We start from the raw sequence: 18,712 nt of genomic DNA, 5'->3' as shown, positions 1-18,712 counted from the left end.
ACATGTAAAGTAAAATAATAACTAAAACGAAATAGTAATGTAATAGTTTTTAATTTTTCACATTGAATTTGGTTATTATTATTTTTTACTTTTTTGAGCATATTTATCAATATAGTTTTTATTTTATTTTATTAATATTGTAGATACAATGAATGTGTGTATAAATATTTTATTTGGAAATTGGGTTGTTTAGGTTTTGCTATTTGAATAAAATGTAAATTCTGTTGGTGTCAAATGTAAATTTACTAACAATACAATATGTTATATATTTGATTTTTTTGTTGATTAATTGAGGTGTTTTATTATCTAACATTAAGTTCAGTATCAATGAATCAGTGATTATTTTTAAACTTTTCAATTTTGTTTTCAAAAATAATCCCTAGTCAGCTCATACTGTTTCTCTTGTATATACAATTATTATTTGTTTCTAATTAATAAAATATAATTATTGAGCGAAACCAAAAACTAGTTACCATTTTCTTATACTTAACTTTATATTTTCAGAAATATTCAATGATTTATAAATTTTTTATCATTACATACAATATATTAGTACTAATTCACAATAAAAGTTTAAAAATAATATAAGTTAAATTTTAAATAAATTATTAATCATTTGATACTACAGAATAAGTACATTGAGACTGGTTCTTAAAAGAAATATATTTTTTAGATAATATGCATTTTATACATGTAATAAAATTTATAAAATATGAAATAATGGTTGAACTAACCAGTTATTAAATATTCTATTTTGTTGTCAATAAATGATTTAAATAAAAAAATATGATATTGTGTGTATTATTACTTAATAATAATATTAATTTCAAAGATTTTTTAACAATGAAGATTTTTTCCGCTTTTTAACATTAATTGATGTATGAGTAACTTCCATTGTAGTTGAACTTTTCGTAGCTTTATGGTTTATAGTATTATTTGTTATAGTATTAGTATTTGTTTGAATTCCTTGATTTTCCTCTTTAGTTGGTATGATACTTGATTTTTCATACATATCAGGATGTCTTTAAAATAATATGATGTTATTGGTCTTATTTATACAAAATAAAGTTTATTTTTACTTTATATCGTACTGTTCAATTAGAGATGAATATATTTCATACAAATATGGATTGTCATTACATAAATCTTTATGATTCTGCATTGAATTCATAAAAAAATTATCTTTTTCAAAAATATCTGTCTTAATATTTTCTATTCACAGACAAAAGAATAATATAAACAATTTAATACAATAACTTTTTTAATTATAAAATATACAGACCATGTACTATATTGCCTCCTATTAATTTGTATTCTGAAATTTCCAAATCCTTTTTTTTTATGATATCAAATAATTCTTCTTGGTTTTGTTTTAATTGTTTTATTATTTTAATTAATGGGCAAGTCAATTTGGAATAAAACTATGCACAAAAAATTTACATAAGTACTTATAATGTTTTTAATATGTTGTTTTTAATCTAAAAATACTAAAACATAAATTTTAAAATTAATAGAAAATATAATAGCGCATTAGATATATATAGTGTGTCTGAAAATAGGGTACACTATTTAGGGTATCATTCATTAGTCTTTAGTTCTTTACTCTATAAATATTTTTCAATTCTGTTTGCGGGACATTAAACTAAACTAATGGATTATCAATTCTTACGACTTACAATTTTTTTAACTCATGTATTTTGAGCATGCACAATCCAACTTCATTTATTTACATTGCAACCCATATTTTGAATATCATTTTTTAATTAAGTAGAACATGCCTCAAATCTAAGTAAAATTCATAAACATTTGAACATTTATTTTATTTACAATAGCAAGTATTTTTTGTTACATTAGAATTATTTTTAAGAAAATTATAATGAACATTGGTTTGTAATTTTTGTAATTTCATAATGTGTACACATTTTTATAAGTTATACCTAGCTCTAATTTTGCCAATTTTGGCTTTAGAATACATGCTGGTTGATCAAAATTACTTGAAAAAAATTGATTAATTCAAAAATAATATTCAAAATAGGGGTTGCTACTTAAAAAAAATGAATTGTGGCGCATGTGCAAAATACATGAGTTAAAAAAATTGTAAGTCATATGAATTGATGATCCATTAGTTTAGTTTAATGTCCTGCAAACAAAATTGATGGGTTTTAGGGAGCACACGGTATACATTTATATGTTTTACATACTCAGATTTCTATACAAAATTTAATAAAACACATGGCTAAAATAGCTTTTAAGACTTGGTAGAGATTAAATGAAGTGTGTAAAGTGAATAACCTGCTTGTTATATATTTTTCTGCTAGATACTTATAAGCATGGTATTTTAGTTTCATACTTTCAAAGTGTATTACTGATAAAACTAGTAAACTACTCATACAACAGAATAACTAATATCTAAGAATAGAATTTATAAGTAGTACATATTATAATTTATAGGATTATATCATATCAATTATTCAGAATAGAAAAATAGTCCTAACCACGATTAAAGATATCTTAAATTGTGGTTCTAAAAATTAACATGAACTGAAATTATATAGCCGATATAAGACGTACAATCAATACTTACAATATTTTCATCTTTTAACTCCAATTCCAATTCCAATTTAAATGGAGGAAATCCTTCAGATAGAGTTATTATTAAATCTGCTTTAGTATTCAATTTGTCTTGATAAAAATTATAATTTATATTATTCATCTCTCCAATATTTTCCAAAAATTCAATAATGTTTTTAACATCAACTTCAATTTTATTAGTTGACTATGTAAATAAAACAAAAATAAATCACTATAAAACTTATTAAAATGGTTTTTATATAATATTTTAATTATTGGAATTAATTTAATATACTCATTTTAAATATTTAGTTAAGACTAAAGCTGTAGTTCTTTTTAATGTACATTTGTAAGTATGATCAAAATATATAAAAATAATTATTAAGGTTATTTAATAATCATAGTTACTCACCGAATATATTGAAGTAAATAAAGATTCATGTATTTCTTTAGAGTATAATTGTTTCATGTTGGTAAAACTAAAAATACAAATATCACTTTTTCGACAGAATTGAAATAGCATCAGAGTATTATTAAAAGTTTTTTTAGTAGACACCCACATAATAAATTTTAATTTGAACAATAATTTTTTTTTAACGAACGTATCTAACTAATACAGATTAGTTTGGAATAAAAAAGTTCCTATAAATTATAATTTACAAATAATTGAATTTTGTATTGTAAAAAAATATCGACTTCATCATCACATAATAAAATTAATGCATATTTATAAATACAAAAAAAAAAAACAATAATTAATATTATTATTTAAAAATATGTAAACAAATAATTTTATTACAACAAAATATAAAATATTTGGTGTTTGAATTTAATAGTCATTAAGTAGCTATTGCCTATAAAATGTTTTTGGATAAGTTATTCATTAAATTAATTGCGGAGAAAATAAATATAATATATACTTGTAGTAAAATCACGATTTTTATAATTACATTTGATAACTCATTTCATATTGAAACGGTTAAAACTATAGTATATTAGTATGATTAGTATGGAATGACCTGATCACTCTGATCGGCGGAGTCTGATAGAGATACTCAGATATTCTGATCCGAATACAGATTATAGCACATAAATATTTATATATTTTGTACTTTTAAGTTTTAATTACATTGAAGCATGGACTAATATATATTATGTATATATTTATATAGAGAGATACATACATCTTTGACCGTAGATTAATCTAATTCATATTCTGTGATAATAGGTCCATGATAATGGGTATGGAAGATGTAACTATGCACCTTGGCAAAGGTGATTCGAAAGTGTTAGTAGTACATAATTAATATTAATCGATAGAATAAGAATTAATATTATTAATCTAACATTTATAAAATGTAGAAATGGTCCAACTACAATAAATGCTATAATATAGATCTAATATTACGTCTATTTTATATTTTTGAAAAATGACTCGTTCGAATTTTGAATTATGTTGATAAATTAAAATGTTCAAAAAATTATGGGTAAAATATTTTACAATAAGATTCTCATTTGAAATATAAATTTGTATCGCCACATGACATCATGACATGTAGTTATGTAGTAGAAAAAATCAAAATCTGAATAAATTCATTATTGAATAAAAAAATGGCGGTGAGCTGTGCGTGTTTAGTGACTCACTCTGTATTATACTATAACCATGGTTAAGGTAACACTTTAAAGAACTTGATATTTGATAGTAATATCAACTATTTAGCGGCTATTCAATTGGCTAATGCATGAATTTTGTTTACTTTTACGCTTATGGTTTTTCAATAAACTTACATCAAACATCCAGTATTTTACTATTTACTATTTATTATTTGAAACAAGTACGAAAGTGCGAGACAAGAGCTGATTTTTTATTTTTTATAGGTATGTTGTAATTAATTATTCTAAATTGTAAAAAATAATAATTTTCTTAACAATAGTCATTCTCTTAGGTTATTTGAAAACATAGACATAATGTTTATTTATTAATGTGTATATTATGTTTGTGTTTGGAAACCACATACTTTTATGAAATTATTTACAATTTTTTACTGTACAGTAGATCTCCGATTATCCAGACTAATTAATGTCAAGGGTGGTCTGAATAAACAAATATCCCGATGATTGATACATGGCATATCAAAAATCATATAATTATAGAATTGTATGTGTGTATTTATTATTAATATGTATGTACTATAATTTGAAATTTGTAACAATAAACAAATAGTTTTATTTTAATATTTAACTGAAAAAGAATAAGCTATAAATACAATAACATATTTTAAAAGAAACTTTTAAGCCATTAATCCTTTTTTTCTTGTCCGGTTAATTGGACGTTAAGTTGATAGGCGTTCGGATAATCGGAGTTCTACTGTATTATAGTTTCAATAATTTAATCATGCATCATTTTTACAGAACTATCATCAAATTACATATATCATCATGGCTACTATGCCAGTAAATCCAAAACCATACCTTAACGGTCTTATGGGTAAAACCATAATCGTTAAACTTAAATGGGGTCATGAATATAAAGGATTTTTGGTGTCCACTGACAATTATATGAACATACAATTAGCTAGTGCTACAGAATTTGTGGAGGGTAGTGAACCAGCCCTATTGGGAGAAATCATGATTAGGTAAGTCAACCTTAAAAATTCATATTTTTCAACCTAATTACAATATTAATTGTTCTACTTTGCACTTATAATATAAATAATATCATATATTAAATGTATAAGTATTTATAATGTACTTCAGTATATTTTATGAGCTAAAAATAAATAAATGTTTTTAATTCTAGGTGTAATAATGTTCTTTACATCAGATCAGTTGATGATGAAAATGAAGAACCTGATGCAGAGATGAAAGAATGAATTAATAAAAACATAACCAAATTAACAAAATAAATTTAATTTTACTTTACTTTACTTTACAGTTTATATATATTTTAAAATAAAAATAATTATTTTGTATAAACTGCCATTAGCATAGCATACATTATAAATAAAATTAAATAATTTTTGTTTAAACTAATCGTCTTCTTTTGCTATTTGTTCAAAATAAAAAGTATATAAGTATCTATATTACAGCTAAGATAAGAGGATAACTAGTTTGGTGTAATACACTAATTTTCAACTTAACTCAGTCGCATAATACTATATTCAAGTTTAGAAACATACTAATAAATATAAAATCAGTTTGGTGGAAGGGTTGTTATTGCCAGAGTCAGACTATTGTCCACTAAGTATATTTCTTACCTTGAATAGAGAGCATATCTAAATGTAATAGTATCCATTTTCATATTGTTTTTTTTTTCAAAATCTATGTTATGTCAATGAATCATAAGAAAATCGTACACAATTTTTTATTATCTTGAATAAATTTGGAAACTTCATTAATAGAATTTACTAAACTATGTCTTCAGATGCAATGGGGTAAATAAAATCAAAACCAATGTAATAAGGTATTATTTTAGTATCATTGTTTTGATATTCATCATATTAAATAATATTGTTAGGTAAAATAATTAACCTAATCTAGTGTAAGTGTTAAGATTAATGTTTAATATTGATTTAAAGCATTTAAGCTCAACTCCTTTTTAAATCTACTTATAACAATTTATCTTCTATTAGATTTTTAAGTATTTATATATTATATACTATATAGTATATAGTGTTATTTGTTTTGAATTTTACAACAAAAATTGATCAAATCAAAACTGATTTTGCATAAAACTTCCTGTTTTTCCAAATTATTATTTTCCTTTAATCCCTTAAATACAAACAAAATGTACTACTAAAAAAAATATTGTAAATGTAAATCTTCAACCTACAAATTTTTTTGCTTAAAATATTAAAAGAAAAGGTGATGATAGTTACAGAAAAAATCACATCATAAAATTAGAATCTAAAATAAATATTCACAATTGTAAAAATTATTATATACATAATAAGTAAAATTAGTAATTTCAGCATGTGGATGTTATCAAATAATTTAATAATTATTATTTTTGTTTTTATTGATTTATTATAATTTAATATACCTCTATTTTAATATTACCTGAGTAAAGGTCAAGATAAAACTAGAGTTTTAGTATAAGTACCTATGTCCTATATGTATCTATAATACTTTTTATGATTCTGAACTTTTATTTTAAATAAGAGACATTATTTCCCCCTATAGCATATATTTAGTTGCTTTTTACACTTTTTTAATTTGCTAGGAGTACAATCAGATACATTGAGTACCTCATTAGGTACCTTATCTGTACTCTGTAGTACTTATGGACTATGGATACTGAATAGACGTCTATACAGTTATACTATAGATCATAGAGTATTACTCTATGCTATACACTATATACTTTCAGAGGAATAAAAAAAATATAATGTTAATTGTTATTTGTCATGAATACATTATTTAGTGATAAGTCCTTATCATGGTCAAATATGAAATTATCACGAATTCACGATGTAGATCTCAGATAGAGAAAATAAAATTCTGATGTACACTGTATATTAAAATAAAATGTTCGAGTTAGAGAACTCATAGTTATAACATTAATATAATAGTTTATCGTAATAATTACTAATTAGCAATAGTATCGGTTTGTCTTACAGTTAACGATCTGATGTGCATTGTTTATAGTATGTAAAATAGTAATTTTGAGACTTGAATTTTATGTAGTTTCACAAATAAGAAAAAACAGTTGAAACTTAGAAAATGTCCTAATCTAAAGTTTTGAAACTGCCTAATAGTAAGTGTAAGTTATAGGTATAATATAGAATTATAATTTAAAATATTCTATATTGTGATAAGAACATTGATAATAATGAATACTGGTATTGAGATTTAATTTTTTGTTTTGCAGGTAAATCCTGTTTCTAGTCATTGAGGTATAACAATTGTTTTTATTTATAGTGTTTATATTAACTATTAACCAATTTAATTTGAATTCAACAGATTCATATTGTTGACAAATTTAATATGCCTGCTGAACGCCGTTTGTGGAAAATAGTATTTGATAATTTTTTAAAATCTCTTCAACCTAGATTGAAAGAAAAACCAATAGGTTCTGATGCTCAAGGTAATAAATATTATGAGTTACAAGCCGATCCTCGAGGTGGCCGTCGATTGCCCAAAAGGTGGTTTGTTCCCGTTGATGAAGAAACGGGTGTTCCAACACCTGAATGGTCACAGTGGTTAAGAGGACGACGCGATGAACCACCAACTCCTGAGGAAATTGCTCATAATGAAGCTATTGCAAATATGAAAAAAGTTAATGCTGAAAATATTGCACAAAAATTTAGACTTCCAGACTCTACAGATAACGAGACAAAATATCAACAAAATAGTAAAGGGTTTCCTGATATGTCTGAACAATTTGAAAGACAACCGGGAAATTTAAAAAGTAAATTAAAATAAATTTTACTCTATCAATTAATAAAATGTATATTTCAAAAATTACAATTTGTTGTGTATTGTTTTTTAGTGGAATACAGTATTAATGTAATATTATAGAAAATATAATAGTTATATTTGGGTATAAATATCTTATTTTTTTATTTTATGTAATGCTGTATTACTAATTGTATACATTTTATGAAATTTAGGATTTGTTCATAAATAATCTTTGATTTTAATAGACGAGTAACTAATGTTAATATTGTGAATGTAGATCTTGGGAAATGCTCTTATTCGTTAAATTGTTGCTATTTATTAATTTTAAATAAACAAATAATTTTGTTAATTTATTTAACCAACTATAAACTTTCTTTACCTTTCAGTGAATTCACTAATTTTCAATAACATTTGATATTAAAACAAATATTAAAGTGTAATACAATATAATAGGTATGTATTTATAATTTATACGTGATTAATAAAATCAACATGATTATTATATAGTAAATATATTGATTTTATACCATTCTGTTAAGTGATTTTATAAAATTGATCATTTTACTGATATTAGAATACCATCATTACCAAATGTATTAGTTTTTTAAATTAAATAAATAAAAATGACAAAAAAAAATTTTATTTACAAAATATAGATACATACAAAAAAATAATTAGTTATATAATATATTTATGTTAATATTAAAATAACTAAATAATGAAGTAAAATAATATACATATAATTATAATAATAGACATTTCAATTGATTCAACCAGAAAAGTCACTATGGTCAAATAAGGCCTGATCATAAAGTTCAGCTTTCACTAAACGGCCACCAAAGAATCTACCATTAAGGGAATCTCTAGCTTGTTCAGCCTCTGAAAAATTATAAATCATCAATTAATATAACTAATACTTATCAAACATAATTAATTCTTTTAAATTACCTGACATTTGTGTGAACTCTACAAATATTTTTACTATTGTATCTGAATCATCTTCTACACTATCTGATTGTTTTTCTTTGTAAATAATAACACGCTCCACGACACCAAATCTAAATAAAACAAATCATTAATACACAAATTAAATTAAATTTATTATTAATAATAAGTGGGACTGAGTGGCCGAACAGAATAAGACAGCAGTGTCAACGCATATCGTCATTAGTTCAAACACTGTCACTGGAGGCTTTTCTCTCTAGACAGGCGAATATTCAGAGAAATTGATTGCCTTTCCTCTAACTTGGAAGGCAACTGGAAACAACTATACAATATAACTTTCCTAGCATATAATATTATTAAGAGTTAAAACATCTTAATAATATATGTTATCAAATCAACTTGATGTTGACAAAGAAAAATAAAAAAAAATATTATAAACATAAGTTAATTACTTGCTACATTCATCTTGAATTTCTTCTTGTAAGCTGTCATCTACATCTTCAACACCAACCATGTTTCTGAGTATAACAACTCTACTCTATATAACATATTAATAAATAAATAATAAAGTATTTTATATTTAGTTATACATTTCTAAACATAATACTATTTTTTTATTACAATATATCAAGAGAAATAGAATTTAATTTTTATAAATAGTTTTAGTATTTTAAACTGAAATAATATATAATATGCATAACTGTTCATGCCAGTATGCCACTGCTTTGAATTAATAAGTAGCATATTTAAAATTTAATAAATATTTATGTATTAAGAAAAACATTTTTGATTTAGTAACTTGGTAAAGTTGGTATGGTTAAGTTTGATACAACATACTTGATAAATTATTATTGCTTATTTCTAACATTTGCAGATTCAATATCTAATGTATTTTCTGCTAATAATACGATAGAGTAATTGCCTAAGAGGTATAAAATGAAGTTTAAATATCAGAAATTATACAACTACCAAAAAAAATCATTTCAAGTCATGAAATTCATCTCATAACTGATAATATTCTGTCTGGATTTTAAGTATTCGCATCAAAGTTGAAAAGTACATTTAATTAAAAAACACTTGCCAAGTCAGAGATCGGCATGTAAACTTTCTTGATTTTAAATTTCTAGAAATGTATTAATCATATGCAATATGTACGTGTAATGTATTTTATTTTCATTTTCATTTAGTTAGATAGATCTCTGAAATTGGAGAGCAGATTTTGTTGTTTGGGGTCTTGTTAGATTCACATTGGCTAGGAGGAGTACAGTGAAGATTTTCAGAACTCTATCTTTTATAGTTAATTCCCTAGTGCTTCGAAAAAAAAAATTAAAATACATTTTAGTGGACGGTTTTTATGTTTTTCAGCTTTATAGCTTTATATTGAGTTAAAAACTGAAGTTGAAGTTTTGAAAGTCTTCATAGCACTTCTCCTAGCTAATGTGAATCTAACAAAACCCCAAATAACAAAATCCGTTTTCTAGGTTTGGTAATTTACCACGTGCTAAATGAAAATCTAGCAAAGATAACTATTTTATTAAGTGTGAAAAATCTCACATTTTGTATCTACTTGATAATCCCTTTTTAATGAGCTATCAACCAACTTTTTAGCTATAATAGTTTTGGATAAAAGTTAAAAAATAGATATTTTGGGACTACTCACAACGATATTTTTGTGAATTCAAATCATTATACCGCTTGGGTGTGATATTGAATCTCTTTCATTAATATTTTATGTTAAAGCTAGCTTAATTATCCACCTACTCATTACAACTGAGTTACATTTTAATCATTTTCCTATTAAACAAAAATTCAGATTTTTTTTTCATTTCAATTACTATACTTGCTTGATTAAAAAATACCCTTAAATCTTAATGATAAATATTTATAGTTAAATGACAATTAATCATTTGTTCTTAATATTTTATTTTGATTTCTAACTATTTTTATACTAGTACCATTAGACTTAAATTTAATTAATTTTTATTAACATAAATTTGATGTGAGGCTAGGTTGTATATTTTATGGAAATGTTATAACATTTACCTCAGTCTTCCGCATTAATTTTTGCATTACAAGATGTCTAGCACTTTGACCTTTAATAGACATATTTTCTTGTTGCTGTAATGTTTGAGGTTCGGTTTCTTCCAATAATTTTTTTTGTAATTCTTCTTGTTTTTTTTGTTGATCAGCTCGTTTTTGTGCATCTGCTGTGACTGCTGGAATTACAGGGGCTGCTAATTGTGTAGGATTTATTAGTGTTGGTGGAGGTATAGCTTGTTGAATGACTGGACTCAATGCTGCAGTACCTAATAACAATATTAATATAAAATATAAATTTTATCTTTTAGTTTAATTGGGCACATTAATAAATAAATAGAAAATAAAAAATTACCTGGTATTATTGGTACTGTAGCTCTAATTTGTTGTGGGATAGCTATTCCTGGTGGTGGTATTGTAGCAGCTGGAACAGCAGGAGTTATACCTAATGTAGTAGGTAACTGTTGTAAACCCGGTAAAACAGCAGTTTGAGCACCTAATTGAGAACTTAATTTACTTAATCCTAAAACTGCATTTGTAGCAACTGCATCCATTGCTTGAATTTTTGCTGTAGCTGCTGCAGCTGCAACAGCAGCAGCTGTAGGCATATGACTCGAAGATGAAGGACCCTGGACAAAAATGTATATTTAAGTATATATCATTAATTTATAAATATTATAAGCATACATGAAGAGCATTTGGAGGAGTAATGGCACGTCCAACTCGTAAATACTGGCCTCCGAGATCAAAGAGGTTCATTGAAGATATTGCTTCAATAGCAGCTTGACGACCTTCATACTCAATAAAACCATAGCCACGATGTCTATTTGGAGTACTACCTTGTGCAAGTTTACATGTCCTAATGGGACCAAATGCTTCAAATACACTTTTTATATCATCTTCAGTTAAATCAGGATGTATTGATGCTACGTAAATACGGTTATATTGTTTAGCTTCTTCCTGAATTTCATCAATGACAGATTGTGCTTGTGGCATATTGCTGGGACGCCCAACCTAAATCAAAAACAGAACTACACATATAATAGTGAATTTTTACAGCAAAATATCTAATAATTTATTATTTTTTTTTTTAACTAAACCTAATAATAATTATTAGATTTATAAGATTATAAAAATATGGATATCTTGTCGTATGCACTCTGCCGTCAATATGACGACTGCAGTATGTGCTCTATCTGTTTAATTACATTCTACTAAGTTATACCATCACAACTCAAAAACTATAATTAGAATTTAAACAATATATTCTCGTAATAATGGAAATGTAAAATAGCTTTAATGACAAAAAAAAAATTCTTATAAATAACTAATAACTTATTAAATATTATTTCATATTATTATTGTTTGTCATTGTTTCGTCATTAATTTCATTATAATTTATAATCATAAATATAAAAATAATTTAAAAAAATCCTTGTACCATGTCATGTCTCTCAGAAATACATTAAATTTGTCGATAATAAAGATATAAATTCGGTAGTAGAGTGTATATGACAAGATGGCCAAAAATATGTATGTAATACTTACAACTTTAATATTTCGACCACCAAGCATTACTCCATTCATTTGTTCAAGTGCAAGCTGAGCAGCTTCTGGTATTTCATATTCCACAAATGCAAAACCTTTGTGCTTTTGAGTGATAGGATCCCAAGACATGTTAATTGATTTAATACAACCAAATGGTGAAAATGCTTGTTTAATTGAGTCTTCTTTAAGTTCAAAACTAATACTTCCAACATACACTCTAAACATAAAGAATATTTACATATTATATTGGTTTGAATAGAATTTATAAGGATTTTAAAAATAAATTTCAAACAATCAGATCTTATCAGCAAATTGATCACTTAAAAGGGAAACACAATAAATGTTAACAGATATTAGTCTCAACCGCTCTCAATATTGTATATTATTTTCCATCATATTGTTTTAATGAATTGAAATTCTTTATAAAAATATGTATATATTACTGACCTGCACATTAGTATTAAAGCTTGGTGACGATGGAATGACTTGGCTTGTTGTTGTTGGTGGGCTAATGTTTGTTTCATTAATACCATTTTAATACTTTGTTCCATAGCATATTTTTTAGCTTTAGCCACAGCTTCATTTTGTTCCGTACTTAATTTGATTAAAGGAGCAGCAAGAGCACCTAAAATTCCAAGTCTTGAACCAGGACCTATAGATAAATAATTTATTAATTTAATATTATATTACAGACCATCAATATTATGTAATTTTTATAATTCAACAATTTATAGTATCCTAACTAAAATACACATATTTAGAGTAGTTTTTCTATAGTAGGATGAAAGAAAACAAGTGTTATACTGATATCTACTAAATGGAAATAAAATATTTTTCTGAGTATAAAATAACAACAAAAGTATTGAATAATTAATATTAAAATATCCAGTTAATTACATACAATTTAAATAATTAACTTATTTTAATTTTTAAGGATACATAATTATTTAAATTAAATAATTATAGTAAGTAAATAATTAAGTACCTGAGATTAAAGTTCCAACTTGGTTGAAATCATACGGTGCTGTAGTGAATGATGCATTTCCATTCACTGAAAGGAAAAAGAAATATGTTAATAAAATAATTTAACATAAGAGGATAAAAACATTAAATGTCAAAATAATTTAGTTTATAATAAATAAGAAAGAATTAAATATTGCCTGTAAAAGAATATTTTATTTTATAAATATCAAATAATTTATGCAACTAAGATATTTTAAGCTTTGACATAAATATAAACTATATTGTTCCAAAAATTAAATTTTATATCAAATACTATTTAATGAAAGAGTTAGTAAAAATAATTTTCTAAATATTGAAAAATGCCTTTTTAAACTATCTATAAAAAGTTGCAAAAATTATGATTTTAATAAACAAACAGCAAAATTTTTTTTAAATAAACTTAATAAATAAGAAAATAAAATAAAAATACAGGAAATTTCTTGATTTTTTAATGTAAATTTATTAAATTTAAATATTATGTTATTTGCTGAATGTTTAAATATGTATCAAATAACACCATTAAGGTATGAGCAAACATATTGTGTTTCCATTAGAGACCTTAACCGCAACGGGTAGTAGGCCTGACTTGCTCAGGTGGCTGCACTTGCTAGTAGAGGGATATTGGTCCGGAGACAACACAGAAGAGCATGACGAAAACAAAAACAAACCAAAATAAAATATAAAGTAGATAAATGTTTAAATTCTCCTAATTTAGTCGTCAATTATACTTACAACGTTTTTAAACAACCACAGGCCTACACAATGGACCAATTTGAAAGTTAACTCCAAAACTGAAATCAATTGATCCAAAACAAACACAACATTTTGGATGAATAATATGATTCTAGAAAAATTTACCTGCTTCCATTAAATCATTAAAAAAAAAAAAAGAATTTAGCAACCATGATGTAACATTATTTGAAACCTACTAATTACTAACATTCTATTTAGAATTGAAGTTGTCATAAAAAAAAAGTTGCTAAATTTTTTGAAAATATTGATGAATTTTTCACTGACAATTAATATTTTGTATGTATTTTTAACAATGATTTTCTGATAAATAAATATAATAAATTTATAAACAAGTTGGACATATATATCATTATAAATACATAAATGCATAAATATTTGTATAATATTTTTTTAATTAAGTATAATTGAATCATAACCTAATATGAAAATATTTTAAATATTAATTTTTTTGACGAGGAAAATAATTTAAGCAGAACAATAATCAGAAACAAAAACATCATAAAATAATGATTAATTCTGCAAACATTAGCATACCAAACATGATTGAATCACAATAACTCTCTGTTTCTGTTTGTTAATAAAATGGAACATTTTGATGAATTAAGGTTAGTAAAATATAGATAAAAAAAAAATAATTACATGAAAATAAATGTTTATAAGTATTGTACACACCCTTCCCTACAAACTAGGTAATTTAATCTTTTGATGTGTGAGAAGCGTATAGACTAGTGCTATCAGTAAACCGCCTGGAACATCTCAAAAAAAAAAAAAAGAATATTGATTAGTTTTAACTGGTAATGATTAATTAGTTAGAGTATAATTTTTTTATTTATTTTAAAACATATGATATTTTATCTGTTTATTAAGATAGATAATTTTATTTATTAAAAGAATGAACATTAACATTGATATTTAAATTCATAATAGAAAGAAAAACATTATTCTTCATGTAAATTATAAATTTATAAATATATAAAAATATAAATGTTAAGTTTCTCTTAGCAATTACTTGATAAAATTCTATATGTAGAGTTATTTCCTTAATAACTAAATTAGTTTGAGGATGTTAAATGTTTCTGAACTAAATTATGTACAAATATAAATTAATACTTATTCTTTTATTTTAGCAATAACATGAAAGGTTTAATTGTAAAGATTTATGAATTAATTTATAACAATTTTTGACATATAGATATGAAAAGTATAATCAAACCTAAAAAATTATTGAAATTATCAATTATAAAATTATTAGATACACCTATGTCAATATTAACCCATAGTAAAATATACCAAAATATAAATACAAAGACATGAACATTAGTCTATAAAAAGGGATTTTAGTACCTTTAATTAAAAAAAAAATAAAAACAATTGTTTGAAAATAACTAAAAATACCATACCTTCAAGTTTTGGTATTTTAGCTTCTGGTTCCTCTTCTATACCATTTGACATGATAGGTTCAGAGACAGATGAGGGTTGGTAGTTGTTGGAATTAGCTGTTGACAGTGTGCTAATAAAAGGTTGTTGTTGCTAAATAAGTAAATACATTTAATTAATATATATTTTTTATTATTTAAACAGTAAATAGTTATTAATTACATTATATTATTATACTAGATTAACAATGAGTTGTATAAACTAAACATTTAATACATCAATAGAACGATAATGGTATTTTATACATGATTTTTTAGTTCATGATTGATTGAATTCATTAAATTTTTAAAAAATTAATTATTTTTTTTTTTAAGCAATTATGAATAAATATCATCAATAAAATTTCATAAATAACACCTAATTAAAATATGTTTTTATTAAATAATTAATAATTTACAATTATAATTAAAACTTCATTTAAAGATTATTAAATTTTAAAAACTTAAAATAGCACTTTTCTTCTTGATCTTCACAATAAAACAAAAACTACGTATTTGTAGCCATTTGAGTAAATATATCATAGTTTAAACAAATTTACCTATAAACTGAATTAATTAAAATCAAAAAAATTTTCAAATTATAATGAATAGTTCATTTATTTTTTACATTAACAGTGAATTGAATTACACGATTCATGTTATTATATAAATACATTTTTAAGTTAGATTATCTGATTATTGATAGTATACTATATCTAGAACTTGTAAATACAATTGTATTCAATATTATAAACATAGTTTTACATTATTGCTGAGCTATATATTAACTTAAGGTTTATAATGGTTAATCTTATGATGTTAACAACGGATTTATAAACCTATAGATTAATAAAACTTTATTTTAAAATTATAATAATATTAAGGTTTGAATAATAATCAGTTCTCAAATCATTGAATATATAGATTTATTAGTAGTTATTTATTTGTCATATTAAATTATTAATAATATATAATTGATAATATATCAAACAGCAATTTTTATCACTTGGGTAAAAACATATTTTAATGACAGATGTCTTTAAATATATGTATGGTACTATTGCTAATGCTAATAGTAGATGGGATATTAAAAAAATTAAAAAATACATCAATAGATCTCATACAAAATAATGCATTGTAAAAATGTATTTCCAGGTCATGCACTTAAAAGAATAACTGAAGAAGTTATACTACCCGAGATTTCTGATTGGTAAATATAGAATAAGTGTATATACTTAAATGAAAAAAACTGATCTATGAGAGAAATACCAAATTTTGTTTAAATCTAATAGAAAATTTAAATAAACTATAGTAACTAAGAATTTATAATAACTTGTCAACGTACAAATATTTTCTTTTTCTTTTACATAATTATCTACATTTAATATTTCATAATAAAGTAGATGGTTGTAAATTATTAACTATATTCAAAACAAAAATATTTATTATATAATAATAATTAATAATATGACTAAACACCATTGATAGATTTAAAAAAGTTGTACTTACCAAGCCAACACTTCCGTTCATCATGATTAGTTTGAATCTATTGACAAATAACGTAATAACTATTACCTACTACACAACTCAATTATTTAGCAATAATTGATCGAATTGAAATGCGCCTTTAAATTACAGTTATAATAATACAAAAATTAGTATAAGGTTAGATACAAAACACTTAAATGGAAATTAAACTTAATTAATTTAAAAGAATATTTAAATAAGAATATAAAAACGGAGAACAGATAGACTAAGAATATTTTCGTGTCAATGAATGCGATCGAACACTGCAAATTTGATGCGATATGCTGAATGCAGATAATCCGGTATCTATAAAACAAGAAATGAAAACACTAAACCAGTGTTAAGTGAGAACGTTAAAATATTGGACTATTCACTGTCTATTCAATATAGTATTTACAATTTAGTATATTCGAGATTAAGAAATCCTTAAGTTCTAGTTTCGACATTCGCTGACATGGATCATGGACAAGAATACAAAAGAAAATGGTTGAATGTTGAACTCATAGAGTAACACAGAACGTCAAGCACGACCAATCACCAAAGAGTTAGTAATGTTTTCATCATGGAAGAATCATATCAAATATTTTGGCGCTAAAATCGAAATTGTAATGAAATTAAAAATGTTTAGTTTTTAGCTTCTTTGAAGCACAAGAGACAACAACATACATTTTTAATTATATATTTTGAAACAGACTGTTTTTCGTAGTATTTTTGATACATAAAATCGAAATAAAGATAAGTAGTTTATGAGTTATAAGTAGGTATTTAAAGTTTTTGTGAGTGGAATGGAAAGGTTCTGGATACTCCACTAAATGTTTGTCTACTACTCCGTTTACCTAAAATATGTCACAGTATCTATTTTTTTTTTTTATGAATGTTCAGAGTTAGAATTTTGACTATTTTTAAGTTATTTACAAATTTTTTTCTATATATTTTAATAAAAATATTTTTCTTGAGAACTTTATACAAGATTCCTCATAGATTGTTTTTATAGCAGTTTAAAAATATTAAAGATGCATTTTTTTTTTAATATTAACATTTAATCAAGTTCATATTTTGACAAAATTTGCAGAAATCCTCCTCCCAATATCAAAGCTAACATTCCTAAATCCACTTTAAATTCCAATTTCGATTAACTATAATATACTACTTTTCCTAATTAAAACCTTCTCCATTTTTATTCAAACATCGAAACATTTATTTCTTTTGTTCCTAAGTTTACCGCTATTATAAAGCCTCTTCTGTTCTTCTAACAACTTTATTAAATATAGGTAAATTATAATTATCTAGATATACCGATATACCATTGTACATTTTTCACATCATTGTAAACTTTGATTTTAATTATATTTATTTTATATTTTAGATAGATAATAAAAAACTGCACCATTTCATAAATATCTATACTGTGGTTATAGCCTATAGGTATATTTCAATAGTCACTAGCTGTACAATTTTTTTGTATTATTAAATTGTTGAGCTATCATAGTCTACACTAGTACACTAGTAGCTAT

General features: G+C 24.0%; 4 protein-coding genes across 11 annotated transcripts; 2 read left to right on the top strand and 2 right to left on the bottom strand.

Annotated features, from left to right (window-relative positions):
• Window positions 1–762: 762 nt before the first annotated feature.
• Window positions 763–3,183, bottom strand: LOC113553924. Of its 2 annotated transcripts, none has more exons than XM_026957519.1 (5): window positions 2,984–3,183; window positions 2,585–2,776; window positions 1,283–1,421; window positions 1,092–1,212; window positions 763–1,022 (listed from the first exon to the last, which is right to left on the bottom strand). In XM_026957519.1, exons 1-5 carry the CDS (start codon window positions 3,131–3,133, stop codon window positions 827–829), a joined length of 798 nt encoding a protein of 265 aa, XP_026813320.1. In that variant the 5' UTR covers window positions 3,134–3,183; the 3' UTR covers window positions 763–826. The 2 variants fall into 2 exon arrangements, with proteins under 2 accessions (XP_026813320.1, XP_026813318.1); XM_026957517.1 differs by having other exon boundaries at window positions 1,080–1,212; window positions 2,984–3,133.
• A 1,108-nt stretch (window positions 3,184–4,291) lies between these two features.
• Window positions 4,292–5,603, top strand: LOC113553751 (small nuclear ribonucleoprotein F). The gene is made up of 3 exons (XM_026957253.1): window positions 4,292–4,449; window positions 4,984–5,207; window positions 5,372–5,603. Exons 2-3 carry the CDS (start codon window positions 5,011–5,013, stop codon window positions 5,442–5,444), a joined length of 270 nt encoding a protein of 89 aa, XP_026813054.1. The 5' UTR covers window positions 4,292–4,449; window positions 4,984–5,010; the 3' UTR covers window positions 5,445–5,603.
• A 1,429-nt stretch (window positions 5,604–7,032) lies between these two features.
• On the top strand, window positions 7,033–8,263 carry LOC113554035 (NADH dehydrogenase [ubiquinone] 1 alpha subcomplex assembly factor 2). Of its 3 annotated transcripts, none has more exons than XM_026957685.1 (3): window positions 7,033–7,333; window positions 7,442–7,466; window positions 7,534–8,257. In XM_026957685.1, the coding sequence occupies exon 3, from the start codon at window positions 7,558–7,560 to the stop codon at window positions 7,993–7,995; it is 438 nt and encodes a 145-aa protein (XP_026813486.1). In that variant the 5' UTR covers window positions 7,033–7,333; window positions 7,442–7,466; window positions 7,534–7,557; the 3' UTR covers window positions 7,996–8,257. The 3 variants fall into 3 exon arrangements, with proteins under 3 accessions (XP_026813486.1, XP_026813485.1, XP_026813487.1); XM_026957684.1 differs by having other exon boundaries at window positions 7,033–7,327; window positions 7,534–8,255; XM_026957686.1 differs by lacking the exon at window positions 7,442–7,466 and having other exon boundaries at window positions 7,033–7,327; window positions 7,534–8,263.
• A 373-nt stretch (window positions 8,264–8,636) lies between these two features.
• On the bottom strand, window positions 8,637–17,672 carry LOC113551948 (poly(U)-binding-splicing factor half pint). Of its 5 annotated transcripts, none has more exons than XM_026954549.1 (11): window positions 17,181–17,672; window positions 15,657–15,786; window positions 13,487–13,552; window positions 12,949–13,153; window positions 12,502–12,718; window positions 11,641–11,967; window positions 11,309–11,582; window positions 10,960–11,222; window positions 9,369–9,454; window positions 8,920–9,029; window positions 8,637–8,850 (listed from the first exon to the last, which is right to left on the bottom strand). In XM_026954549.1, exons 1-11 carry the CDS (start codon window positions 17,202–17,204, stop codon window positions 8,741–8,743), a joined length of 1,812 nt encoding a protein of 603 aa, XP_026810350.1. In that variant the 5' UTR covers window positions 17,205–17,672; the 3' UTR covers window positions 8,637–8,740. The 5 variants fall into 5 exon arrangements, with proteins under 5 accessions (XP_026810350.1, XP_026810353.1, XP_026810354.1 ...); XM_026954552.1 differs by lacking the exon at window positions 17,181–17,672 and adding an exon at window positions 14,929–15,011 and having other exon boundaries at window positions 15,657–15,787; XM_026954553.1 differs by lacking the exon at window positions 17,181–17,672 and adding an exon at window positions 14,929–15,002 and having other exon boundaries at window positions 15,657–15,787.
• Window positions 17,673–18,712: the final 1,040 nt, after the last annotated feature.

Source organism: Rhopalosiphum maidis, chromosome 2 (assembly GCF_003676215.2).
Source record: "Rhopalosiphum maidis isolate BTI-1 chromosome 2, ASM367621v3, whole genome shotgun sequence".
Taxonomy (NCBI): Eukaryota; Metazoa; Arthropoda; class Insecta; order Hemiptera; family Aphididae; genus Rhopalosiphum; species Rhopalosiphum maidis.
Note: the sequence above shows the minus strand (reverse complement) of the source record. Positions and strands in the feature narration are given on the sequence as shown.

Coding starts and splice junctions, on each gene's coding strand:
- LOC113553924 (XM_026957517.1), bottom strand. CDS start 3,133: ATGTGGGTGTCTACTAAAAAAACTTTTAATAATACTCTGATGCTATTT. Junction 1,213..1,282: donor AGGAGGCAATATAGTACATG/GTCTGTATATTT, acceptor GTCTGTGAATAG/AAAATATTAAGACAGATATT. Junction 1,023..1,079: donor ATTGAACAGTACGATATAAA/GTAAAAATAAAC, acceptor ATTATTTTAAAG/ACATCCTGATATGTATGAAA.
- LOC113553751 (XM_026957253.1), top strand. CDS start 5,011: ATGGCTACTATGCCAGTAAATCCAAAACCATACCTTAACGGTCTTATG. Junction 5,208..5,371: donor TTGGGAGAAATCATGATTAG/GTAAGTCAACCT, acceptor TTTTAATTCTAG/GTGTAATAATGTTCTTTACA.
- LOC113554035 (XM_026957686.1), top strand. CDS start 7,558: ATGCCTGCTGAACGCCGTTTGTGGAAAATAGTATTTGATAATTTTTTA.
- LOC113551948 (XM_026954549.1), bottom strand. CDS start 17,204: ATGATGAACGGAAGTGTTGGCTTG. Junction 13,154..13,486: donor AGTTGGAACTTTAATCTCAG/GTACTTAATTAT, acceptor ATTTATCTATAG/GTCCTGGTTCAAGACTTGGA. Junction 11,223..11,308: donor TACAGTACCAATAATACCAG/GTAATTTTTTAT, acceptor TATTGTTATTAG/GTACTGCAGCATTGAGTCCA.